The sequence below is a fragment of the Elaeis guineensis genome, chromosome 2 (assembly GCF_000442705.2).
Source record: "Elaeis guineensis isolate ETL-2024a chromosome 2, EG11, whole genome shotgun sequence".
Lineage (NCBI taxonomy): Eukaryota > Viridiplantae > Streptophyta > Magnoliopsida > Arecales > Arecaceae > Elaeis > Elaeis guineensis.
This window is the reverse complement of record NC_025994.2, coordinates 81,452,526-81,472,789: the sequence shown is the minus strand read 5'-3', so window position 1 is coordinate 81,472,789 and position 20,264 is coordinate 81,452,526. Positions and strand designations below refer to the sequence as shown.

Genomic DNA, 20,264 nt, shown 5'->3' with positions numbered 1-20,264 from the left:
GGATACTGGACTAGCCATGATGGCTATGGACAACCAGCCATGGCTAAGAATAAGGTACGTTGGGCCAGCCATGATAGAAACATCGCATGAGAATAGCTAGCAATGCATAAGAACATGATATGTAGATAACCAATCATGAGCGAGAATATTGTATGTGTAGCCAGTCACATGCAGGAACATGACACGATTCACAGCTTATGAGCAAGAGTATGGGATGACCAGTCCAATTCAAAAATGATGATCGAATATCTTGCGATTGCCATTAAGTCTCACTTGAAATAATTATTCAAAAGACAATTTAAAATGCAACTAAGATAATAACTGTTGTTGGTATATTTTGATGCATATTTCGTTTATCAAATGGCACCCATGTTTTGATTATTGCTCACATGATGATATGCACATATCTTGACATCATGCACTATATTTTCAAGAGCTTTGTTAATTATTGCATGCCTATCATTGCATTTTATATATTGGTGTGCTTACATTGGGGATTTCCTACTGAGCTATTGATATCACATGAATCTGTTGATCCGTTCTCTTTTCAAAACCGCAAGACTCTTAGCTCATGGCTAAAGTTAGTTCTTAGCTCAAGGCTCTTGCTTTATACAAAAATAGATAGATAATTTGCAAATAGACAACATATTGTATAATAGAGCTTGAAATTTTATTTGATTAGAGATATCCTTTACAAGGGTAGATACCCCTATTTGTACTTATAGGATTTCAAAACCTACTCAGAAATGTGTCTACACTTATTACTTGCTGAAAAAAATCAGACGTATACACATAAGGAGGAAAAGTGTAGTAACCATAATAAGGTAAGATTTTATATGGTATGAATATGAGTAGTTATAGGAACAAAGAAATGTGACTTTTGATTGGGTAGAATCTTTCAAAGATGTAGATATCATATTCTTCTTCCAAATCTATAAAGATTTGACTCTTTGAGGCACATGAGTTCAAGCCTATGACAATGGCATCAATATGGTTCTCCATGATAACCTCATTTTATCAAAGAAATGGAGATGGTTTCACTATTTAAGGAAATCCATAAACTTAGTACTTCATGCTGATTCCTAAACCTTGGAGATTGGCACGCATCTAAACAATGTGCACCTTGTGTATTCTTGTAGTCCGAATATCCACTTTACTCTATAATTGAATTCTGCTAAGAAGCATCAATATGAATAGAGAATATCGATACATATACTAATATAACAAACCTCCAATACGTTAGATTCAATATGGCTAGAAAAAAATAAATAAATTTATTTATTTTGTACATACAAAATTGCATAACAATGTACATACACATATAAACATATATCTGCACGTAAATAAGCATCTATAAAGGAAAGTAGACAAACATTATAATCTAGACCAAGCTTTATCCAAATAACATCAACTTTTACAATCTTATTATTCAATCACCTTTCAAATGCATAAAACATCTTAATATTAATATTTATAACATAAATTCAAAAATTGGTCTTCATATTTAAAGGGTCAATATTAAAACAGAAAACAACCCTCTTGCTAGGGGAGGCACACAAACATTTTTGGAAGCATTAGGGTAAATATCTCATCTATAACTATCAGCACTTCATGACTAGCATTTGTATTTATATCGCTTGCATTACATGTGATGTTGGAGACCAAATGAAGTTAGCATGAATGAATCCTTCACTACCAGAAAAATAGCTTTAAGCAACAATTGATAAGCAACAGCTAGAAGTTCAAATAAGAATTTTAGACAATAATTTTTTTAATCATGAGCTTAAATCTAATTTTAAACAGTGATTTTAAAGTAGCAGTTTTAAACCATTATCATAGGATACATTATGTGAAGACTATACAATAATTTTCAATAGTTCTTACATAAAATTTTAGAAAATATTTTTTGCCACTGTTATCTGTACGATTGTCTATATGCAACAGTTATAGTTGTTATCTAAAATTATCATTTTTTCTAGCAGCTAGATAATCATTTTCTAAATGCATAATATTATATAGCAGATTTTATAATTATAGCTTAAAATTATACTTTTGAATAATAATATATACAATCATTGTTTTTAGTAATGATCTATACTAGCAGCTATCAGAGCGGTTATTTAAGTGATTCTTTATAGCAGCAAGTAATATAACCATTACAGAAAACAAGGTTCTTTCAAAAAGAAAATTTGGAATCATTGTATAAAATCGATTCTTTTGGCCAATCACGTGTTGAATTAAGGATTGTCGACTCTGAACTAGACCTCATGCTGACCGACTGGCGGTACAATCAATACGTCCCTATACCGGATCATATTAGGTCCAAACTGATATGAAAATGAAGGACAAATTAGGATAAAAAGAGAAAAAAAGAGAGATAGGGAGGGAGAGAGATGAAAGAAATGGATGACCAGCGGAGATGCCTGTAATGGCCACCAAAGAGCCATGGAGGTCGGGTCTCCCAAGCTCAATAGTCCTTGATGATAGAAGCTGAGAAGAGAAAAAGATAGAGAGAGATGAGAGGAGAGAAGAGAGGAGAAGACAGTGGAGAGGCCGTCAAAGGGCCACTAGGTGGTTGCCATGGCCATCAGGCGGTCGCATAGGGGTTTCGGACCACTGGATGGCCTCCATGGAGGACTATTGAGCTCGGAAGGCCATGGAGGCCATCCAATGGCCCTCTGTCAGCCTCCCTACCGTCTTTTCTTTCCAATTATCCTCTTCCATCCACTCTCTCTTCTTAGTCTCTCGTAGAGGATCACAGAGACATGGAGTCTCGATGGCCCTCCAGCAGCCTCGATAGGCCACCATCGACTTTCCCCTCTCCTTCCTCCCTTCTCTCTCTTCTTCTTTTTTCTTCTTCCTCGCTTTATTTTTGACAGTGTTTCGAATTCAATAACTGAACCACGCCGACTAACCACCCATACGGTTCAACATGCCCCAAACCACTCGATTCGAACCCGTTCGATGAACCATGTGTGGAACTATTGGCTAAAATGACAGTTTTTAGCAATGATCTCTTTAATGGTTGTCTAAATTGAAGGTGTTTAGCAATGGTTTCTTTTAGTAATGATCCCATATCAAGAAGTTGAACCACAGACCAAACTTTCTTTGACCATAGATTGGTTATCCAATATCCGATTGATGACTTATCTTTTAGGTGGTGGCAACCCTAGCGACAAGACAAAATTTCATCATTTGGAGTTTAAAATGAGATAACAAAGCAAAAGTTTCCTTTTCAAGTAAGATTATAATCAGGCATAGCTTCCAATCCATGATGTAGAAGACAAGATCTACCTCTTAAGAAATTTTAACTTTTTTGAATCTATTTCTATTAGTCATATCAATTTTAGGAAAAGAATCTAATTAGAACTAGAAAGAGGAATCTACTCTGAGTTGTGCAAGGGCATGGAACTCACCATTATAAATAAAGGCTATGTCGACCTTCATTTTAGTATGGCCAATGAATGAAAAAGGAATGTAAAGCCTACCTTTATATTTTTCTCCATCTTGTTTTAATCTCTTTTATAGAGATTTGAGTTAAGCGGAATGAAAAAATTCTCCCTTCAACCTAGTTATATCAATTAGAGACTGTAATAGATGATACTATTTAGTTACTTAATATTCTTTTCATTGTGTAATCAATACACTTCCAATTGAGCAATCACTAATTTTAACCAATACATTTCGACTAACATAAGTTATTCATCAAACAATAGATGTTAGTAGTAGAAATTTAAGTAAAATAAGGAAACAAAAATTTTTAAATTGACAACTAGAATCGTGTCATAACTTCAAGATCACTTTAGCATCTTCTTCATACTTGCCAAGCCTCCTCTTTTTATTCTTTATCATTAAAAATTTAATAAGTGTAATGGTACATAAATGTTCCATACCCAACTCGATTAAGCACTCAACCCATTTCACACTACAAGAAATTCCCCATCTTTATGTTTGGGAACTAAATTTTTATCCACATTTATGATAAGATACTGGACTGTTCACAAATATTGTTGCTTGATGGTTAATAAATGAAAAATACCATATTTAGCTAATATAAAATCAAAATGCTCACCAATCTCAAAAATAAGTGCCCTAAAGTAAAAGCGTACTCAATCAGCCATGCTCCCACACGCCCTCAAGTTCCCCCCAATGTTTGGACTTTTGATGCCCCCAACTCAAGAAAAGGGTGTCATGCACAAGTTCCCTCCACATTGAAAAAATAGAGGTGGATTGTCAGAAAAAAATCCCCATCATGTACAAATTCACTCCAACACCTACCCCTCCAACACATTAGTCCTATTTCACAAGTTCCCTCCAACATTGGGACTCTAATTAATAAAACAAAAATAAATAGTGTCTCACGTCCTCACATACTAGTTAAAAAAAGTGCCACACTCCCTAGTTCCCTCACATAGAGTTCCTCCACATCATGATTTCTATTACAAGAATAGAAAGAAAGCTGGTAAATGGGTGTCTCTTATTTCCATCAGAAATATTTATGAGTTTGAATCCCAATAGGACTCCTCCATGGATATATGAACTATCCATCCTTTGCCAAAAAATTGCATGCCATCATACTTCTATCAAACACAAAAAAAATTGGATACGATTGCCAATCCAAAACTTTTTTTAAAAAAAAAGCATCATAAAAAAGACTCGTAATTGGACAAACTCCCATCGGATTTCTTTTGCCAAACACCAAGGAACGAAGGAACAAAGGTGGACACCTAAAAAATTGCAAGCAAACTTCTCTCTGCTCCTCCACTCTTTCTAGGGCAAGGGGATGAAGCCATTCATTCTAGAGAAAAAAAGAGTCTCTCCTCATGTTCTTTCTAGCAAGAGAGATGTGCATAGTCCATGAAGGAACAAGGAATGCTTTCAAGCCATTCATTGTTCCATCTTTCCTTCATCTTCTTCCATTATTTTCTACGTTGTCACCATCTACACAAAAGAGCCACACACTAGGCAAAATAAAAGTACTAATCGTTGCTTTGATTGTTCAATGGGATAGTGCAAATGGGCTAAATAGAAATTTTTTTCATGACCTGTCACTCTATCCTTCGCTCTCGTGCTATCTTCTTTTTCATTGGGGTGAAATATCTTTTACCCTAGATAGGTTTTTGGGTTTTTACCTTGAATATGAATGGTAATTGGTGTTGATCTCATAGGGTTTTGGGGGTTTTGCTTATTAGCCAGATTGGTTTTAATCTATCAAGTCATTCAACTTAACATCATCATTTTGTTGAACCACCTTATTCAGAACAACCATAATGACCACTTTTTACATATATGAAGATAATAGGATAAGATAGTGTTGTTTGATTAAATTTTAAAATTAAAATAATTTTATTTACTTTCTTATGTTGACATCAACTAGAGATAACTCAATTGAGTTGTATGATTTCCTCCATGTTAACAATGAATCTAACACAATGCTAAAGATACCTGACAAGAAAGGAAGAACAAGAGGAAGGCATAAAGTAGGAGAGTGAGGCCAATGTTAAGTTTATCAATCTTTTTTGTTGTTGAACATTTGTAACAATAGGTAATATGAAAAAGAAGTTGCAACTTTGGTACCAATAGATGACCCAAATACATACTATCACAAAGTCTAGCATATTACAGATTAATGTAAATGGCATAAAAAAGGTCAGAACATATTTTATAAACTATTTTATGCTATACACACATACTCTCTCTCTAGATATTTAACAAGTCGCTAACTGGTATGTGATCTTGTTGTTGCACCACTCCTATAAACACGAAAAGATTGGGTTAGAAACTTTTTTCTTTTTACGCAATTGCAAGTTAACTAGCATGTTTTTTGAAGAAATCCTTATTGGACTTTGTTCTTAATATTCTAGTTATATGATTATTCATCAATTTTTATTGATTCTTTTATTTCAATTTTGTATTCTCTTTGTGATAACCCGACCCAATTGGGCCCAAAACCAGCCCACAAAGCCCACCCAAAAAAAAAAAGGAAAACAGGGAAGAAGACTCCTGAAGGGAGTCTTCTTCCTCCTCTCACCGGCTCCCAATCGGAGTCGGAAAGAGCCCCCCTCCGGCTCTATTTAAGGAGAATCCTCCTCTCTCCCTCTCACCGAAGATTCGAGACTCAGTCGGCGGCAATCGTTGGAAAACCACCGCGGAGACCGTCCCTGTGCCATCTTTTTTTTGCTCGCCGGAAAAGCCTCGCCGACGTCGAAGGTGAGCCTCCTCCCCTTCCTCTCTTCTCCTCCTTTCTCCCCGTGCCCGTGTGCACGATCGCCGGCGACCGGAGTCGTCGGATTTCTTTGAGAAAGGGATTCGGGCCTTTTTGAATGTGTGGGCGTCGGTGGCCGCCACCGGCCACCGGCTTGGCCTTCCTCTTGCCGCTGGGTCACCCCTCCTCCTGCCGACAGTCGCCTCATGCCAGTTGCACTGTCGGTCGGCCAGCCAACAGGAGATTGTGAGATCCCCTGTTTCGGCCCAAAGGAAGCCCGGGAAGAAGAAAAGAAAGAGAAGAAGAAGGAAAAGAAAAGCAAAAGAAAAAAAAAGAAAAAGAAAAGAAAAAGAAAAAAGAAAAAGAAAAGGAAAAAAATACATATATATAATAATGATGATAATAATAATAATAATAATAATAATAAGGAGAGAAAAAGAAAAAGAAAAAGAAAAAAGAAAAAAAATATAATAATAATAATAATAAAATATATGTGAGAGAAAGTTTCTCTCATCTTTCTCTTTTAAGTCTTTCTCTCTCTAGAATTAGACTTTCTCTCTCTACCTTCTCTCTACATTTTCTCTCTCTAGATTTTCTTTCTATTTTCTCTCTTTAGACCTTTTATCTTTTTTTATAAATTGTCTCTCTAGGGTCATTTTCTCTCTCTGATTGTATCACAGACCCTAGGAGAAATTTGAGATGAAAATATGATAATCTGAGACTGCTCCGAAATTCATGCAGTAGATCGGATCCCGATCCGATCCTTCTTCGAAATTGATAACATCGATCATGGTTAATCTATATTAAGTCACCCTGATATAACCTCTGATGATCTCAATCATGATTGTCACTTTTGAAGGATACGAAGATTCTCTCTCCACTTTCTCTCTCTACTTTCTCTCTCATGACCGACTTTCTCTCTCTAAGAAAGTTTATGAATCCTATATCGAGTCATGCCTTCATCTTTTAAGGGTTCATATTGACTCTAACAAGATGATTCGAAGTTGCTTTGATATCCGTGCTGTATGTCAACCTCATTTGATAATATCAAGGATTTTTTAAATTCATTATTAAAAAATCTTATTGATTGATCTTAACCTTAATTTGATCTTAACCTTAATTTGATCTGTGCTTCACGATTTCTTGATCAAGTCACTTAAATCTGACCCTCAGATCAGACTCTGAATTGCTCTGGTATCTGGATGGTCCAACACATCCGGACAATAGTCCTCTTTCTTTATGATTTAATTTTATTATATTTATGAAATAAAAATTGATGATGATTTGATATTTTAAATAAGATTAACTGATTCTTTTAACGAAGTCAGAAGATCTAAGATGAACGAGGTAAGTGGATCTTATGCTCCTTATTTATTTTTAAATGATCATATTTTTATGTAAAGAATTACTATTGATGAAATCATAATTTTTCATAAAATAATGATCGACATATGTGATATGAAAAAGCATGTTTTATTATGAGCATTGATTTCATGAATATGTCTTATGAAAATAGCATAATTATGAAGCATGAATTTTATTGTTTTTTCATTTATGTATATGTATGTTTTAAGAAAAAGATAAAATGATTTCAAAGGCTCTCAGATGGCTATGAATGAATCTTTTCAGAAAGGTCGACATCCGGAGCTAGCATCCACACGAAACATGGCCCTGGCAGTGGGTATAAAGTTGGCACATGAATTAAGAACTCTGTCGATTAAGAAACATGACCCTGTCACGGGTATAATAGTGACCTTAGCATGAATATCTGTGAGCAATATTTTGAAACATGACATGAATACATGATGAAAATGATTTACGATTCATGATTGTGAAATATACATGATTTATGCATGCATGATGAGTTTATAACTTATTTTGTTATATGCTCTATGAAATGCTTTATTTTGTATTACCTGTTATTTTCTAAATATTGCATTATCATGAAAAACTTATGTTTGATCCGATAAGGAAGTACAAGTTCTACTTACTGGGCTAGTATAGCTCATATTCTTTTTGTTTTCTTTTTGTTTGAACAGAAAAATAAGATTAAGATTGGCAAAAGAAATCCAAGCTCGAAGATCGGCATAGCAAGCTGAAAAATTTAACAACAGAAGTTTAATTTATTTTATAATCATGGATTTATAGTTATTTATAAATGTTGAGATTTGGATTAGTACTTGCTTTTGGATTTAGATGCTTTGAACCAATATTGGTTCGATTATTTGATGAATAATAAAATTGAATCTTTTTATTTGACGGATTTTAGATGATTATGATGGATTGGCTTCGTGTTATCGTGGGTTCCATCCATCGGTAGCATGACCGTGTTATGTCTCGGATTTGGAGCGTGACACTCTTTGCTTGTTTGGGCAAAAGATAATAAAATATATTGGCTTTACCATGATTTTGGGTTATTGAAATTTATAATATTTTGTATAACATCATCTACTATTTTGTTTACCTAGGGTAAACAAGTCCATATATTATCAATGTTAATATGGAAAAAAGTAATTGAACAAGACCTATATGATTGTTGAATAGAGTTTATAAACATTGCAATATTGGCATGATAGCTGATTGTGGCAAAAAAGACAACCACCAAACTATAATTTATTTTTAAACAACATGCAGCTTACACTCATTCTTGTCACATCATTGCATATTTGTGCTTTTCGATGCTTTTTTGATATTCCTTATCATTTACTTTTTAAGAGCTATTCTGATCGAAATTTTGAAGCTTTAGATATGGAAAAGAGTTGGATGTCCAAACCAAGAACAAGTGATGGGGAGAGAGATATGGATGATAATAGCGAGGATGTTGAAAAAGAATAGAAATAAAATGACGACATCAATGCTTTGCACCATGATACTTTTATAGGTGTGGAAGGAAAAGAGATTAGTGAAAGTCCTATTGCAAATGCTATGAAGTTCTATAATTTGCTTAAAGAAGTCAATCAATAGCTATATTCAAGTAATAAAAGTTTTTCAAAACATTTTTTACATTCCGGTTGTTCCTTATCAATTGTGAGAATGCTTTGAGTAATGCTACATTCAACAATAATGCATTCAACTCGATTCCATAGTTATTAATAGAAGTATTTCTCGATGCAAAGTTTTCTGAGCATTTCAAATCAAGAATATGGTGAAAGATTTATGTCTTTCTTATAAGAAGATAGATGCATGCCTTGATGACTATATACTTTATTGAAAGGAGTATGAGAAAGTAAAATTTTGTCAAAAATGCAAGGTTTCGACATGGAAATTGAATAGCTAATGCTAAGGGCAGTGGGGATTACGAAGAACTACCATCAAAGGCTCTTAAAATCCCTATACAGATTTTGAGGCTTTTTCCTTTGATAATTTGGATACAGAGATTGTTCATATCTTCAAAAATTGCTGGATACATGAGATGGCATGTGATAGAAAGCCTTATAGATCGGAACATCCGACTAATGGTCAAGTATGGAAAGTATTTGATTCCTTGCATATAGATTTTGTCTTGAACCATCATAAAAGTAAGGCTTAGTTTAGCTAGTGATAGTTTAGGATAATGAACACTAGTTATACCACACGGCTAGTTGTACAAACCACATATAATTTACCACCATGGATGTACATGAAGCTTGAGCGTCTTATGTTATGTTTAATTATTTCTGGCCCTCAATCGCCTTCAAATAATATTGACATATACTCACAACCCTTAATTGAGGAGTTGGAAGAATTTGAGTTCTGTGGTGGCCACTTATGATGCATCCAGTAATGAGATATTTTAAATGCATGCTCCCTTACTTTGAACTATCAGTGACTTTCTAGGATATGCTATGTTGTCTAAGTGGAGCACAAAAGAGAGCTTTGCAAATATGATACATGCTCTCAATACTTCTGACATAGAAAGAAGATATGTTACATGAGCCATCATAGTTTTTTTGACCCACACCATAGTGACATCATGATAAAGAGTCTTTCAATGGTAATATGAAGTTTAGGCCTCCACCAATGCCATTACCTGGGATGGTTGCACTAGAGCATTTATATGAATTCAATAATGAGCTTAGAAAGGTTCAATGCAGTAGCAGACAGTCCCTAATAGATGAAACAGATGCCATCAAGCAACAACCAGACTTATGTATGCTCTATAGAGGTGCCATTAAGAGTTAGTAGAAGAGCTATGAATTAGCAGTAGCCAATCATTAGAACACGGTAATAAGATTTCATCTGGCATAAGAGCAAGTCCAAAAATATCAAGGAAGGAACAATCATTGGAGCAAGAAAAACAAAGTGTCAAGGATAACAAAGACGAAGAAGCCAAGAATGAAAGTGAGGATAAAGAAGTGCATAAAAAAATGAGAATGAAGAATCTGAGAAGTTGAAAATGAACAAAATTTAAAAAATTGATAAGTATTTGTTACTAATTCTCTTTGTTTATTTATTCAACATTTTTATAAGTACTTGTGATTCTATTGATAAATTTTATTCACCAATCCATGAACCAAAGAATCAGAGGACCTATCTTACACAAAGTAATGCATGCACGAGAATCTAAAGAGCACGAGACTGTCACACTCAATGAAAAGGACTAACCTATCGATGATGACAAAATTTATAATGGTTTCAGTAGATTCTTGGAAACTATGGCTCAAAATTTAACAATTTGTTCCTTTGATTTATTGTACATGTGCAGTTCCAAAAAGGAACAAATATAATATGTAGAAATATGTAAATGTACTTACATATTTGGATATCAATTATAAATTTATAAATTTACTAAGGTAGATAGCCAATAAGATTGTAAATTGTTATAGAAAAAATATATTGCTCCTAATGAAAGCTAACAATGGGTTTTCCAAGCAGTTGTAGCTGCTTGGAGCCTTGAAGGGATTAAAAGTGCATATTGAAGTTCTTGTCAGAGTTTAATACAAGAGAGAAGAAATTGACTAATAAGCCAGAATAAACACCGAACTCATATTTTGAAGCACTTCTTAACTATTGGGAACTAGAAGTGAAGGAAAAACAAATTCTTCCAATACTGGAGAATTATTATGATATTAAAAGTAGTGACTATTAAAATAACTTATTTATGATTGATATGGCTGATTGTTAGATATTGTAGTCTCGGCTGAAGGATATACAACCTCAAACTTAAGGAGAAAGTCGGATAGATGTAAAAAAATTTACAAAAATTTTAAGAAAGGAAAAACCTCGATGTTTGCATCCCAAAGGATTTGCAGAAAGCATCTAATGATGACGATTGTTCTAAGAGGGCTCAACAACAAGAGATTGATATCATCAAAAAAAAAATTGCTGGAAGATATACAAGAAGTTTGATTTGAAGAGAAAGCAAGCATGACTCAGAAGTTTGATCAAAAGACATCACACATGGCATACAAATTCCAAATGACGCTAACACAATTGCTATAGAGCAATCCTGGATTGATCATTCTAAGAGGATTAACAGACTTCTTATTAGTAAATTAATAATCGATCTATTCATGATGCTACTAGTAAAAACTAGGATATCACACATGCATAGAATCAACCGATCTTAACCATTGATTAGATGGCTCCTTTTAGTTCCTAATGTCTTCACAGAATTTTTATTCAGGGTCAAATCTATCGCTATCGTTAAGCCAACGCAATGGCAAACCTTCCAGTTCACATTGCTTTCCATGCATGCAACTTAAATCATGCATCATCTCAAAGGCAATCCCCCGGCTCACCTCAACAAATCCACCTAAATGTTGAGATCAATAGTTTCAAAAGAGAAACACCAAAAAGCAGGACTGGATAGCCAAAAAAAAAAAAAATGACCAACTAAAAATGCATCGAGTTCATAGTGTAGAGGAGGAAAAAGTCAAGAGCCCAATGCATGTACCAGAATAAGTGTCCGTTTATAACCTCATTTTCCATAAAGCAAGCAAGTTCTAGAAGTAACTTTGATCTACTCAACTATCACTTCCCTTTCTAACCCTAGATAAGTATGACTAGAATTGATAATAAACAACAATCCAGAATTGGAAAATAAGAAAGGTAAAGGCTCCAAGATAAACAAAAATTGAGCTATGGAAGTACTCAGCTGAGTTTGTTTACTTAAACTTGGACCTCCTACGTGAAATAAGATCTTAGCTAATGTTAAATTTTATACCAATAAGAAACCCATGAAATCCCTTATCTTCACTTTCTGAAACAAATATAAGAAACCCATGAAATCCCTTATCTTCACTTTCTGAAACAAAAATTTAATGACTAAAATCACATAGGTCCTTTTCGGTTCTTACCATCGGCATCAAAAGCTTATCAGAGTTTGTCATACTCCAATAATCCTATCAGGTACTTTACACATTCTGCAGACACCTTAATAAATAATAGCAAGATTACAATGAAAGCTTTTAAAGCTTTTCCTAAGGCCCATGAAGGTTAACCTGAAATATAGGTTACACCAACATAAAGCCAAATAAAGATAATCGGCGAGGTTCCATACCTAATGAATATTAGTCCATACATAGACCCACAAATTAAAAAAATGGAAAACATATTGGTATAGCTTTATATGAAATTATGACATGAAGTATTGTACAATACAGTAAGCTAGAGTAGTGTTCTCTTCATTCTCTTCCTCCATATAAAAACATGAAGAAAATATCAGAATAATGTAAAAAATGAACAAATGTCATTATATATTATTGCTCATTATTTTCTAATGGAAGGAGGAGGAAGCGAATAGTTCCCCCACTTTATGAAGGAGAAATGTCCATGAATATATACTATTGCTTAATAAAATGTCATTCTATGTAGTTTAGATCACATCCAAGTTGCGGCAAGATATTTCTTCTATTATAACACATATATGATCGACAGATACTGTTCGGTCATAAAAAACATTAGAGAAAAAAGATAGGTAAAAGGATGCAATAGCCTGACTTCCTACCAAATAGGATATTATAATGCTCATATGATATTATCCAAGGGCGGAACTTACAAGATAGTCTTGCTTCTTGCAAATTATGATGAAAATTACATAAATCCAAAACTCGACCATTATAATATCAACATCAAAAGATCATGAATACCAACCACATATGAGTTACAGTGCTTCGTAAAAAAATTTAAATGAAAAGGGACTACAAGACAACTAATAAATTGTAAGACAAGGCAGTTAGACAGACTATGATGAGATTGTGGGAATTCTACAACTCCACTCCACATAAAGGTTGCAATAATCATGCTCTGAGAGTTATATACACATATCAGGAAAAAGGAACAAAAGGAAAGTGCCGTACAAAGTTAATTCTAACCAAGCAACTATAAGCAATCAAGATGCTGCTGAAACTGTTTGACCTCCTTTCCCAAAAAAAAAAAAAAAATTCAGTGTCTAGCTCAAACTTTCTGCAAATATGTCCAATGGAAATAATTTTCCGGTTGTCAGATCCCAACTAAATTAATTTCGCATTTCTAAACTAAGGCTAAAAGCCAAGTTCAGCACTGTCATCCCACAGGTCCAAATGTGCACATACGGAAAGATTAACAATCTACACCAACGTAACAGGTCCAAATGTGCACAATGTATCAGTCATCCTGGGGCACTGTACTGTCGGCACGTGTGTGCGCGCGTGCGTGCTAATTAACGCAAATCTAGTGCGAACCAAACTATCCACCTAATCTGCTACCAAAACAAAACCATCCACCTAGTCGTTAATGGACGTAACAGCTATTAAAAGATCATAATGATGACGCTCGTGGATAACTTTTAGCGCCTCAATGGACATCATTTCATAGTTTTTTTCTTTTATGATTTCTTTGAACGTATGATCCGAAGGGCAGTAGAGGGCACAAACTTTATGTTTTCCTCCATTTCTCCAAGTTTCTGGCTTGAAAATATTGCAACCCGCGAAAGAAACAACAACATACGGGGAGAAACAAGAAATAATGAGCTGAAAAACAGAAAGGAGATTCCTATTTGTAACGGAGTTCGGGAAATTGGCTGGTGAAAACGTGAAAAGCTTTTTGCTTCCCCACTAGCACATGCTGAACTATGGAGTTCTAAAGTTGCTGTGATCCTTGCTGTTCTTGTGATTCTACGAAAATGTAGAAATTATGACTTGGTTATTCAGACCAATTCAAGCATCTGGGTTCGTTGTTCAGGTTTCCACGAAGATAAAGAACAGATAAGTGATGGCTTGTGAAAAGGTAAGACAAGCATGACGGATCACAAACCAAAGGGAAGAACATTAATCACCACATTTTTTGGGAACTTGCTGATCCTGGCTTCTTTTATCAATCAATGGAGTGCAAAACACTACCAGTGAAAAAAAAGAAAATAAAAAGAAAAAGGAGGAGAAGAAGGAGAGAAGTAGATCAATTTCCGACGTCACCGACCGACTCGGTGGAAGTTGTTCGATACTTCTAATAATAGAAATAATAAGCTCACAGACCTGCACAAGAGTGGTAACGTGATCCTCATGTGATAGCTTGGGATTCATCTCGTACACACCGAAAGGAGCGTCTGCTTTCAGAAAACTCTCGACGGCCGAGTGCAGTCCAACCCAGATCAGAATAAATACGAACAGACGCCATCCTAGATTTCTGATTTTTTTTTTTTTGTGGAATTTCTTCAACTCTACTTAGAAACAAGAAAATTATACAAATTAATATACTAAATAAGTATGTCGGTTACTCCCAGTTTGTTACCTGGAAACCAAAAAAACAAGCAAAAATCAGCATTCAGTTAAAGAAATCTGAGGAGATGATTGCCAAATTCGTAGATCTGATGGGATAATGTACCGAGATTAACTTATATCGTCTTGCAGCGCAACAAAAAATAAAAATCAAAAGAAAGATAGCGTAAATCCTATAGAACTAAGTCTGTTGGTACTCTCGCAGCTTCCATCCCTAAAATGGAATCGAAATTCAAGTTTCACCCAAGCAACAAAAGAGAGATAAAAAGGAGAGATCGTTACCAGGAGTCGGTGGCGTACTCGTAGAGCTTGCCCTTGGTCGAGAAGATGATGAGGGCGACCTCGGCGTCGCAGAGGACGGAGATCTCGTGGGCTTTCTTCAGGAGCCCCGACCGGCGCTTCGAGAACGTCACCTGCCGGTTTATCTTGTTCTCGATCCGCCTCAGCTGCACCCTCCCTCTCCCCATCCTTCCCTTCTCTTCTTCTCTCCTCAAACACCGCCGACGCGAGCGCGGGAAAGGAGAAGAATTATCAGAGTATGGAATATGGAGGAAGAAGAGAGAGAGAGAGAGAGAGAGAGAGGAGAACAAAAAAATGGGTTTTCCGATTAGGGTTTGTGTTAGGGAGGGAGGGGGCAGGAGCCCACTAAGAAGGGAAGGGGAGAGAGAGGAGAGAGAGTGTGTGTGGGGAAGCGATAGGCGGTATTGGAAAACCGGGCGGTTTCGGGAATAAGTTGTCGATCTGTGATTGGTGGAAGGAGGACTGACGTCGTTAAAAGGTTTGGTGTCGTGGCAAGGAGAGGAGAGACAGGGAAGACAGGCCCCCAGCGCCCGAGTTAGGTTGCGGTCTCATCGTACGAATCGACCTCTTTCCCATTTTTAATTTGTTATTATATTCGATTTCTTTTTATCCTCTTAGTATTAATTTTGATGACGGCGCGGTGGTAATACAGGCTGTAGCCAGGGCCTGCGGTTGATAGCTGCGGAAAGAGTCGCCCCTTTGTTTCAACAATATTACGAAATATGACATTTACCAGAATTGCGCAGCTCCGTTTAAGAGATTTCTTATAAAACGTCTGCATGGTGGGGTCTCATGTTCAGCTTTAACTGGACTATCCAATCCGGGTGGGATTCCTATCTATCAATCACAGCCACTCGCGTGTTACGCAATGGTCATGATTCACAAGGGACGTACACGATATCACGTGGTTGGAAAGTTTCACGTGATAACATTGAAACCCGTCTATTTTAGCACGGACATCGTACAACACTTGTGATTAATTAATACACCGGACCTCGCCAAGGCAAGCCTAAATTTGAGAAGAAGTGAACAAGTGTTCTGGTTTGGAATAAAAAAAAAAAAAAAAAATCCAATCTTTCAAAGTGAACCTTGGATATAAAGTATGTATTCTTCATGGTGCCTCTGAAAAATTAAATCTTCTTTGAAATGAGCCTGGTATCAGGTTTCGTTGAACGAAATTTTCACCTTCTCGATCTTTCACAAGACTTCTAGCTGAGGAATCTTTGTGATGGCAAAGCAAAAAAGAGTGCATAAGGGCTCTTTCTTCCTTGTACTCTCATGCATCTCGATTCTTCGTGTTTGATATTTTACTCTGGTACGGGTTTTATATCTTACAGAATAAAGTTGAGGAGAAGTAGTTAGCTTCCTCTCTTTTTCCATCAGAAAAAAAAATAATAATAAAGAAAGAATAGGAATCTGCAGAGCATTTATTTATCAACTGCAACGCGATCTCAAGGATTTAGATCTTCTGGTTTCTACTTAAGATAAGACACAGAACCAGGGCCATTCGCAAAGTCTATGGAAGCTAGAGAAGCAGATGGATCAGAGAGAGTCGATGGAAAGGGTGGGATATGCTTACTGTATCTTTGTGTTGGGAACTATATTTGGATGGAAACAAACAGTAGTCTTCAGCAACTATAAATTAACAGGCTCTTTTCGATGGATCCATTAGGAAATATTAAGACATTAATTGTTAAGGATGTCGCTGGTGCTTCAGGCCCAAGCAACGTTTCCACAAGATGACATGAGTAGCGACGTCCGGGATTTGATGTTGAAGGATGGTTTCTGCGGAGAGTGCAGCAAAATTAGAATTGAGTTCTCTAGTTTATGTTTTTATCTTCTACTTCTCTTGTTTTCTTCGTTCTTTGTAATCCCCTTACCTTCTTCTAAGCTTGATAAAATCCGTAACTCCGTAAGGCAGAAAAAGGGGGAGAAAAAGGAGAAACAATCACCCTGTGTTGCGAAAAGACTGGTGATTTAATGGAGCCTGCAAGGTATTTCTACCCGGCCCGGTCAATCACCCAACATCTCGTAGTCTCCTCCAGGTAAAGCGGGAAATGTGTACGAGGCGTTGCTGGAAAGTAAAGAGACGCAATGGTTTGAGTAACCAGTTGATGCAGAAAAAAAAAATAATAAAAGTAAAAAATTTTATAAGTTGTTGTACTATTAATTAGATTGGCAGCTCCATATTTAACCTTTTTTTTCTTTTTCTTTTTTAGGAATCTCAATATTTAACCATCTCGTATTGCACCAATTTTCGCAAGTTACGATAGTCCTTGAAGTAGTCAGAAGAAAATTTTTCATGCGCACAAAACATGCACTACTTGTAATTAATCAAAAGAAAACTATTTCCGGGCACCATTTTTCCACACACCAAATGTTCGTCAATTCTACAATTATTAACTTTTACCAAAAAAAAAAAAATAAATCTACAATTATTAACCTGGCAGATTCATAATGAATCAACGGGCAATTAACCTTCAACTTACATCAATCCCTTGCTATGTGGCAGGAGAATAGTTTACGTGGGCACAAAGAATGCCACATATCGCATCACAGCAACTCAAAAAATATTGCTTCCAACAAATATTAAACTAACCTAGTTGACGTGGGTAAAAAGAAAGCCGCACGGCACTGCACTCACTCAAAAATATTTTTTTCAACAAACAGTACTAAACGGGCCGACCTCAGGGAAGAATAACAAACTGACAATATGACCAAACGCTGTGTGGTGGGGACCCTTCGCTACGTACCCATTTGATATGTCAAGACATAAACTTGTCATTTGTTTTTATCAGACAAACGTTCCCTCTATTACACAACAGTTCCGATTGGTACCCAAGAATCCAATGGTTACTGGGTGCTACGTACGAGTGGGGGTAGACCCGTATGAATTCATTTCCCGAAATAGACCTCACGCGCAGGATTCCACGGACCTACGTGCCCTACTCACCTAGAAAGATGGGAAGGACGTGTAGGGAGTACGAGGGCAATAGTGCCATTTTAGTGAGCATTCCAGGAAAGAAGGAAAAGAATATGGTACGTACGAGGACATCGTTGTAATTTTGGCATCCGCAGTGGATAATACTAGATATCGCTGTCATACGAACAAAGATTGGCTAGAATTATAACCTACTTCCTTTCTTAGATCATTTCTTTCAAACCAAGTCGTTTTCGTTATGTTTGTTTTAGGATTCTCTAAGAGGGAAAGTTTAAAAAGATTAAAAAAATAATGCTGAAACGTCTGAAGCTTGATGTGGATTGTTGTTACACAAATAGAAGGTTGTATCCGATACTCGCGCAGCCCCGGACGTGATATCCTGCAGTCATTTAGATTCCTAATCATGGTTTCACTCCTTTTAGCTATTTTCCCAGCATCATGTTCTCTTTCACTCAGAGATCGAGAATCTATAGGAGGGAAGAAAACGAAACACAAGGAGTCGTCCTAGTCTCCTAGAGAATTATGAAGCTTGGAATAATACAAACTCTTATCTAACACTAATGGATCATGTGGCCATTTAGATGTGGAATAATGTTGCCGTTCCATCCTTTCAATTAAACTACCCCTCCTTATTTGAAGTAGACTCAAAAGTTGAGTGGGTCCAAGCATATATATGTTCAATCACCCACTAACACGATGTGATTGGATGGCATGCATTTGATTTCTTAATCATGAGTTGACATGAATTACAAATATACTAGCATTCAGCATGTGCGCTGTGCATGCGTGATTAAAAGGGAGCGCATTAGATGGATAGTTGTTATATCATCCCGGTTTGTTCCGGATGGCATAGTCTGATCCATTTTAAAGGGAACAAATGCTTTAGAGGAGCCCATGCTGCCATTGCTTGTCTCTAAAGAAATAAATAAAGCATGGCTCTACTTTTTCGCAGCTGGTACAAATTAATCCTGCCTCGAGACTTTCACATTATCTTTTAGTAGACATTGAACTGTTCTGCATTTTCACAAGCAAAAGTTGTACTTTTTGGGATAGAATAGAAAATTACTGTTCCCCATAAATAATAGTCATTGACCATTACTTAAAACAAGGGAACCAGCATAACGCCCTTACAATTTGTAGAACACAGACATAGCAAATTTGTATTATGTCCTGATGTAGATACTATATACATGCAAACTATCTAGGCAACAATTTAAGATATGACTTGCCAATCCTAACTAGATAGTATTAATAAACAAACAAGAGAGGCAGCAAAATTATTTGTATATAGCATGCTGTTCCCCCCTTGGAGATGTCGTGAAAAGCATGACAAAAGCATTAAATATTTGTCTTTCTTTTTTTCTCTATTTTAAAAGGCTAAGCAAGCTCTATCTAATGATCTGCGGCCTCACTCAAAAAGGTGTGCAGAATATATTACTTAGGTTCTTTGAACTTGAATAGGTTTTCAGATTTATCGGATACATAGTCGGTATGAGATGAAACACATATTTGTATGGATCCTTGCATGCTCACTCCATTTTGATCATGGCATTTTTGTCAGGTTAAAGATCCAAATTCATTCAACCAATTATAAAATTGATAATCAATTCATGATTAGCCCAAATGAGCCCGTACTACAATATTCTTAGTTCACATAGACCATAGGACGGAGCTGCTCTCATATCATTTATAGCAACCCATGATCTTACCCAAAAAGGCTAGCTGGAAGTTATTATTTAAATTCTTTAATCCTATATAGACACCCAAAATCTACCTAGTGCATAATTAATGTGAGACTAGTTAAACACATGCTCACACAGGTCTCCACATAGCAGCCTAGTTGATGGCTCTAAGGCATAGCACTATGTCTCCCTAAAGTTTGGGTCTTGACACAACTTAGAAGCAATGTAAAAAATAAAAATAAAAATTACCATCCCACAACTTAGAAGAGAAACGATAGATGCTCTCGTATTACAAATGTTCATGTGAGGTTTGGGAGAATTGACCTAGACATTCAGAATTACATCAAAAGGAAAGTTAGTAGCCCATTCACCACGGCTCTGGTAGAAGACATACTGCCAATAGGAAAGTCAAACAGCAACATAATTCACCTCCCAACATGCAAACAAAGCCTTAACACTTT

General features: G+C 36.0%; 1 protein-coding gene across 1 annotated transcript in view; it reads right to left on the bottom strand.

Annotated features, from left to right (window-relative positions):
- Positions 1-15,486, bottom strand: part of SQUA1 (MADS-box transcription factor 14) — a 33,531-nt gene extending 18,045 nt beyond the window's left edge. Inside the window, 1 exon segment of the mRNA NM_001303592.1 lies at positions 15,163-15,486. Within this exon segment, the coding sequence (NP_001290521.1) occupies positions 15,163-15,347 (185 nt within the window). The 5' untranslated portion in view covers positions 15,348-15,486.
- Positions 15,487-20,264: the final 4,778 nt, after the last annotated feature.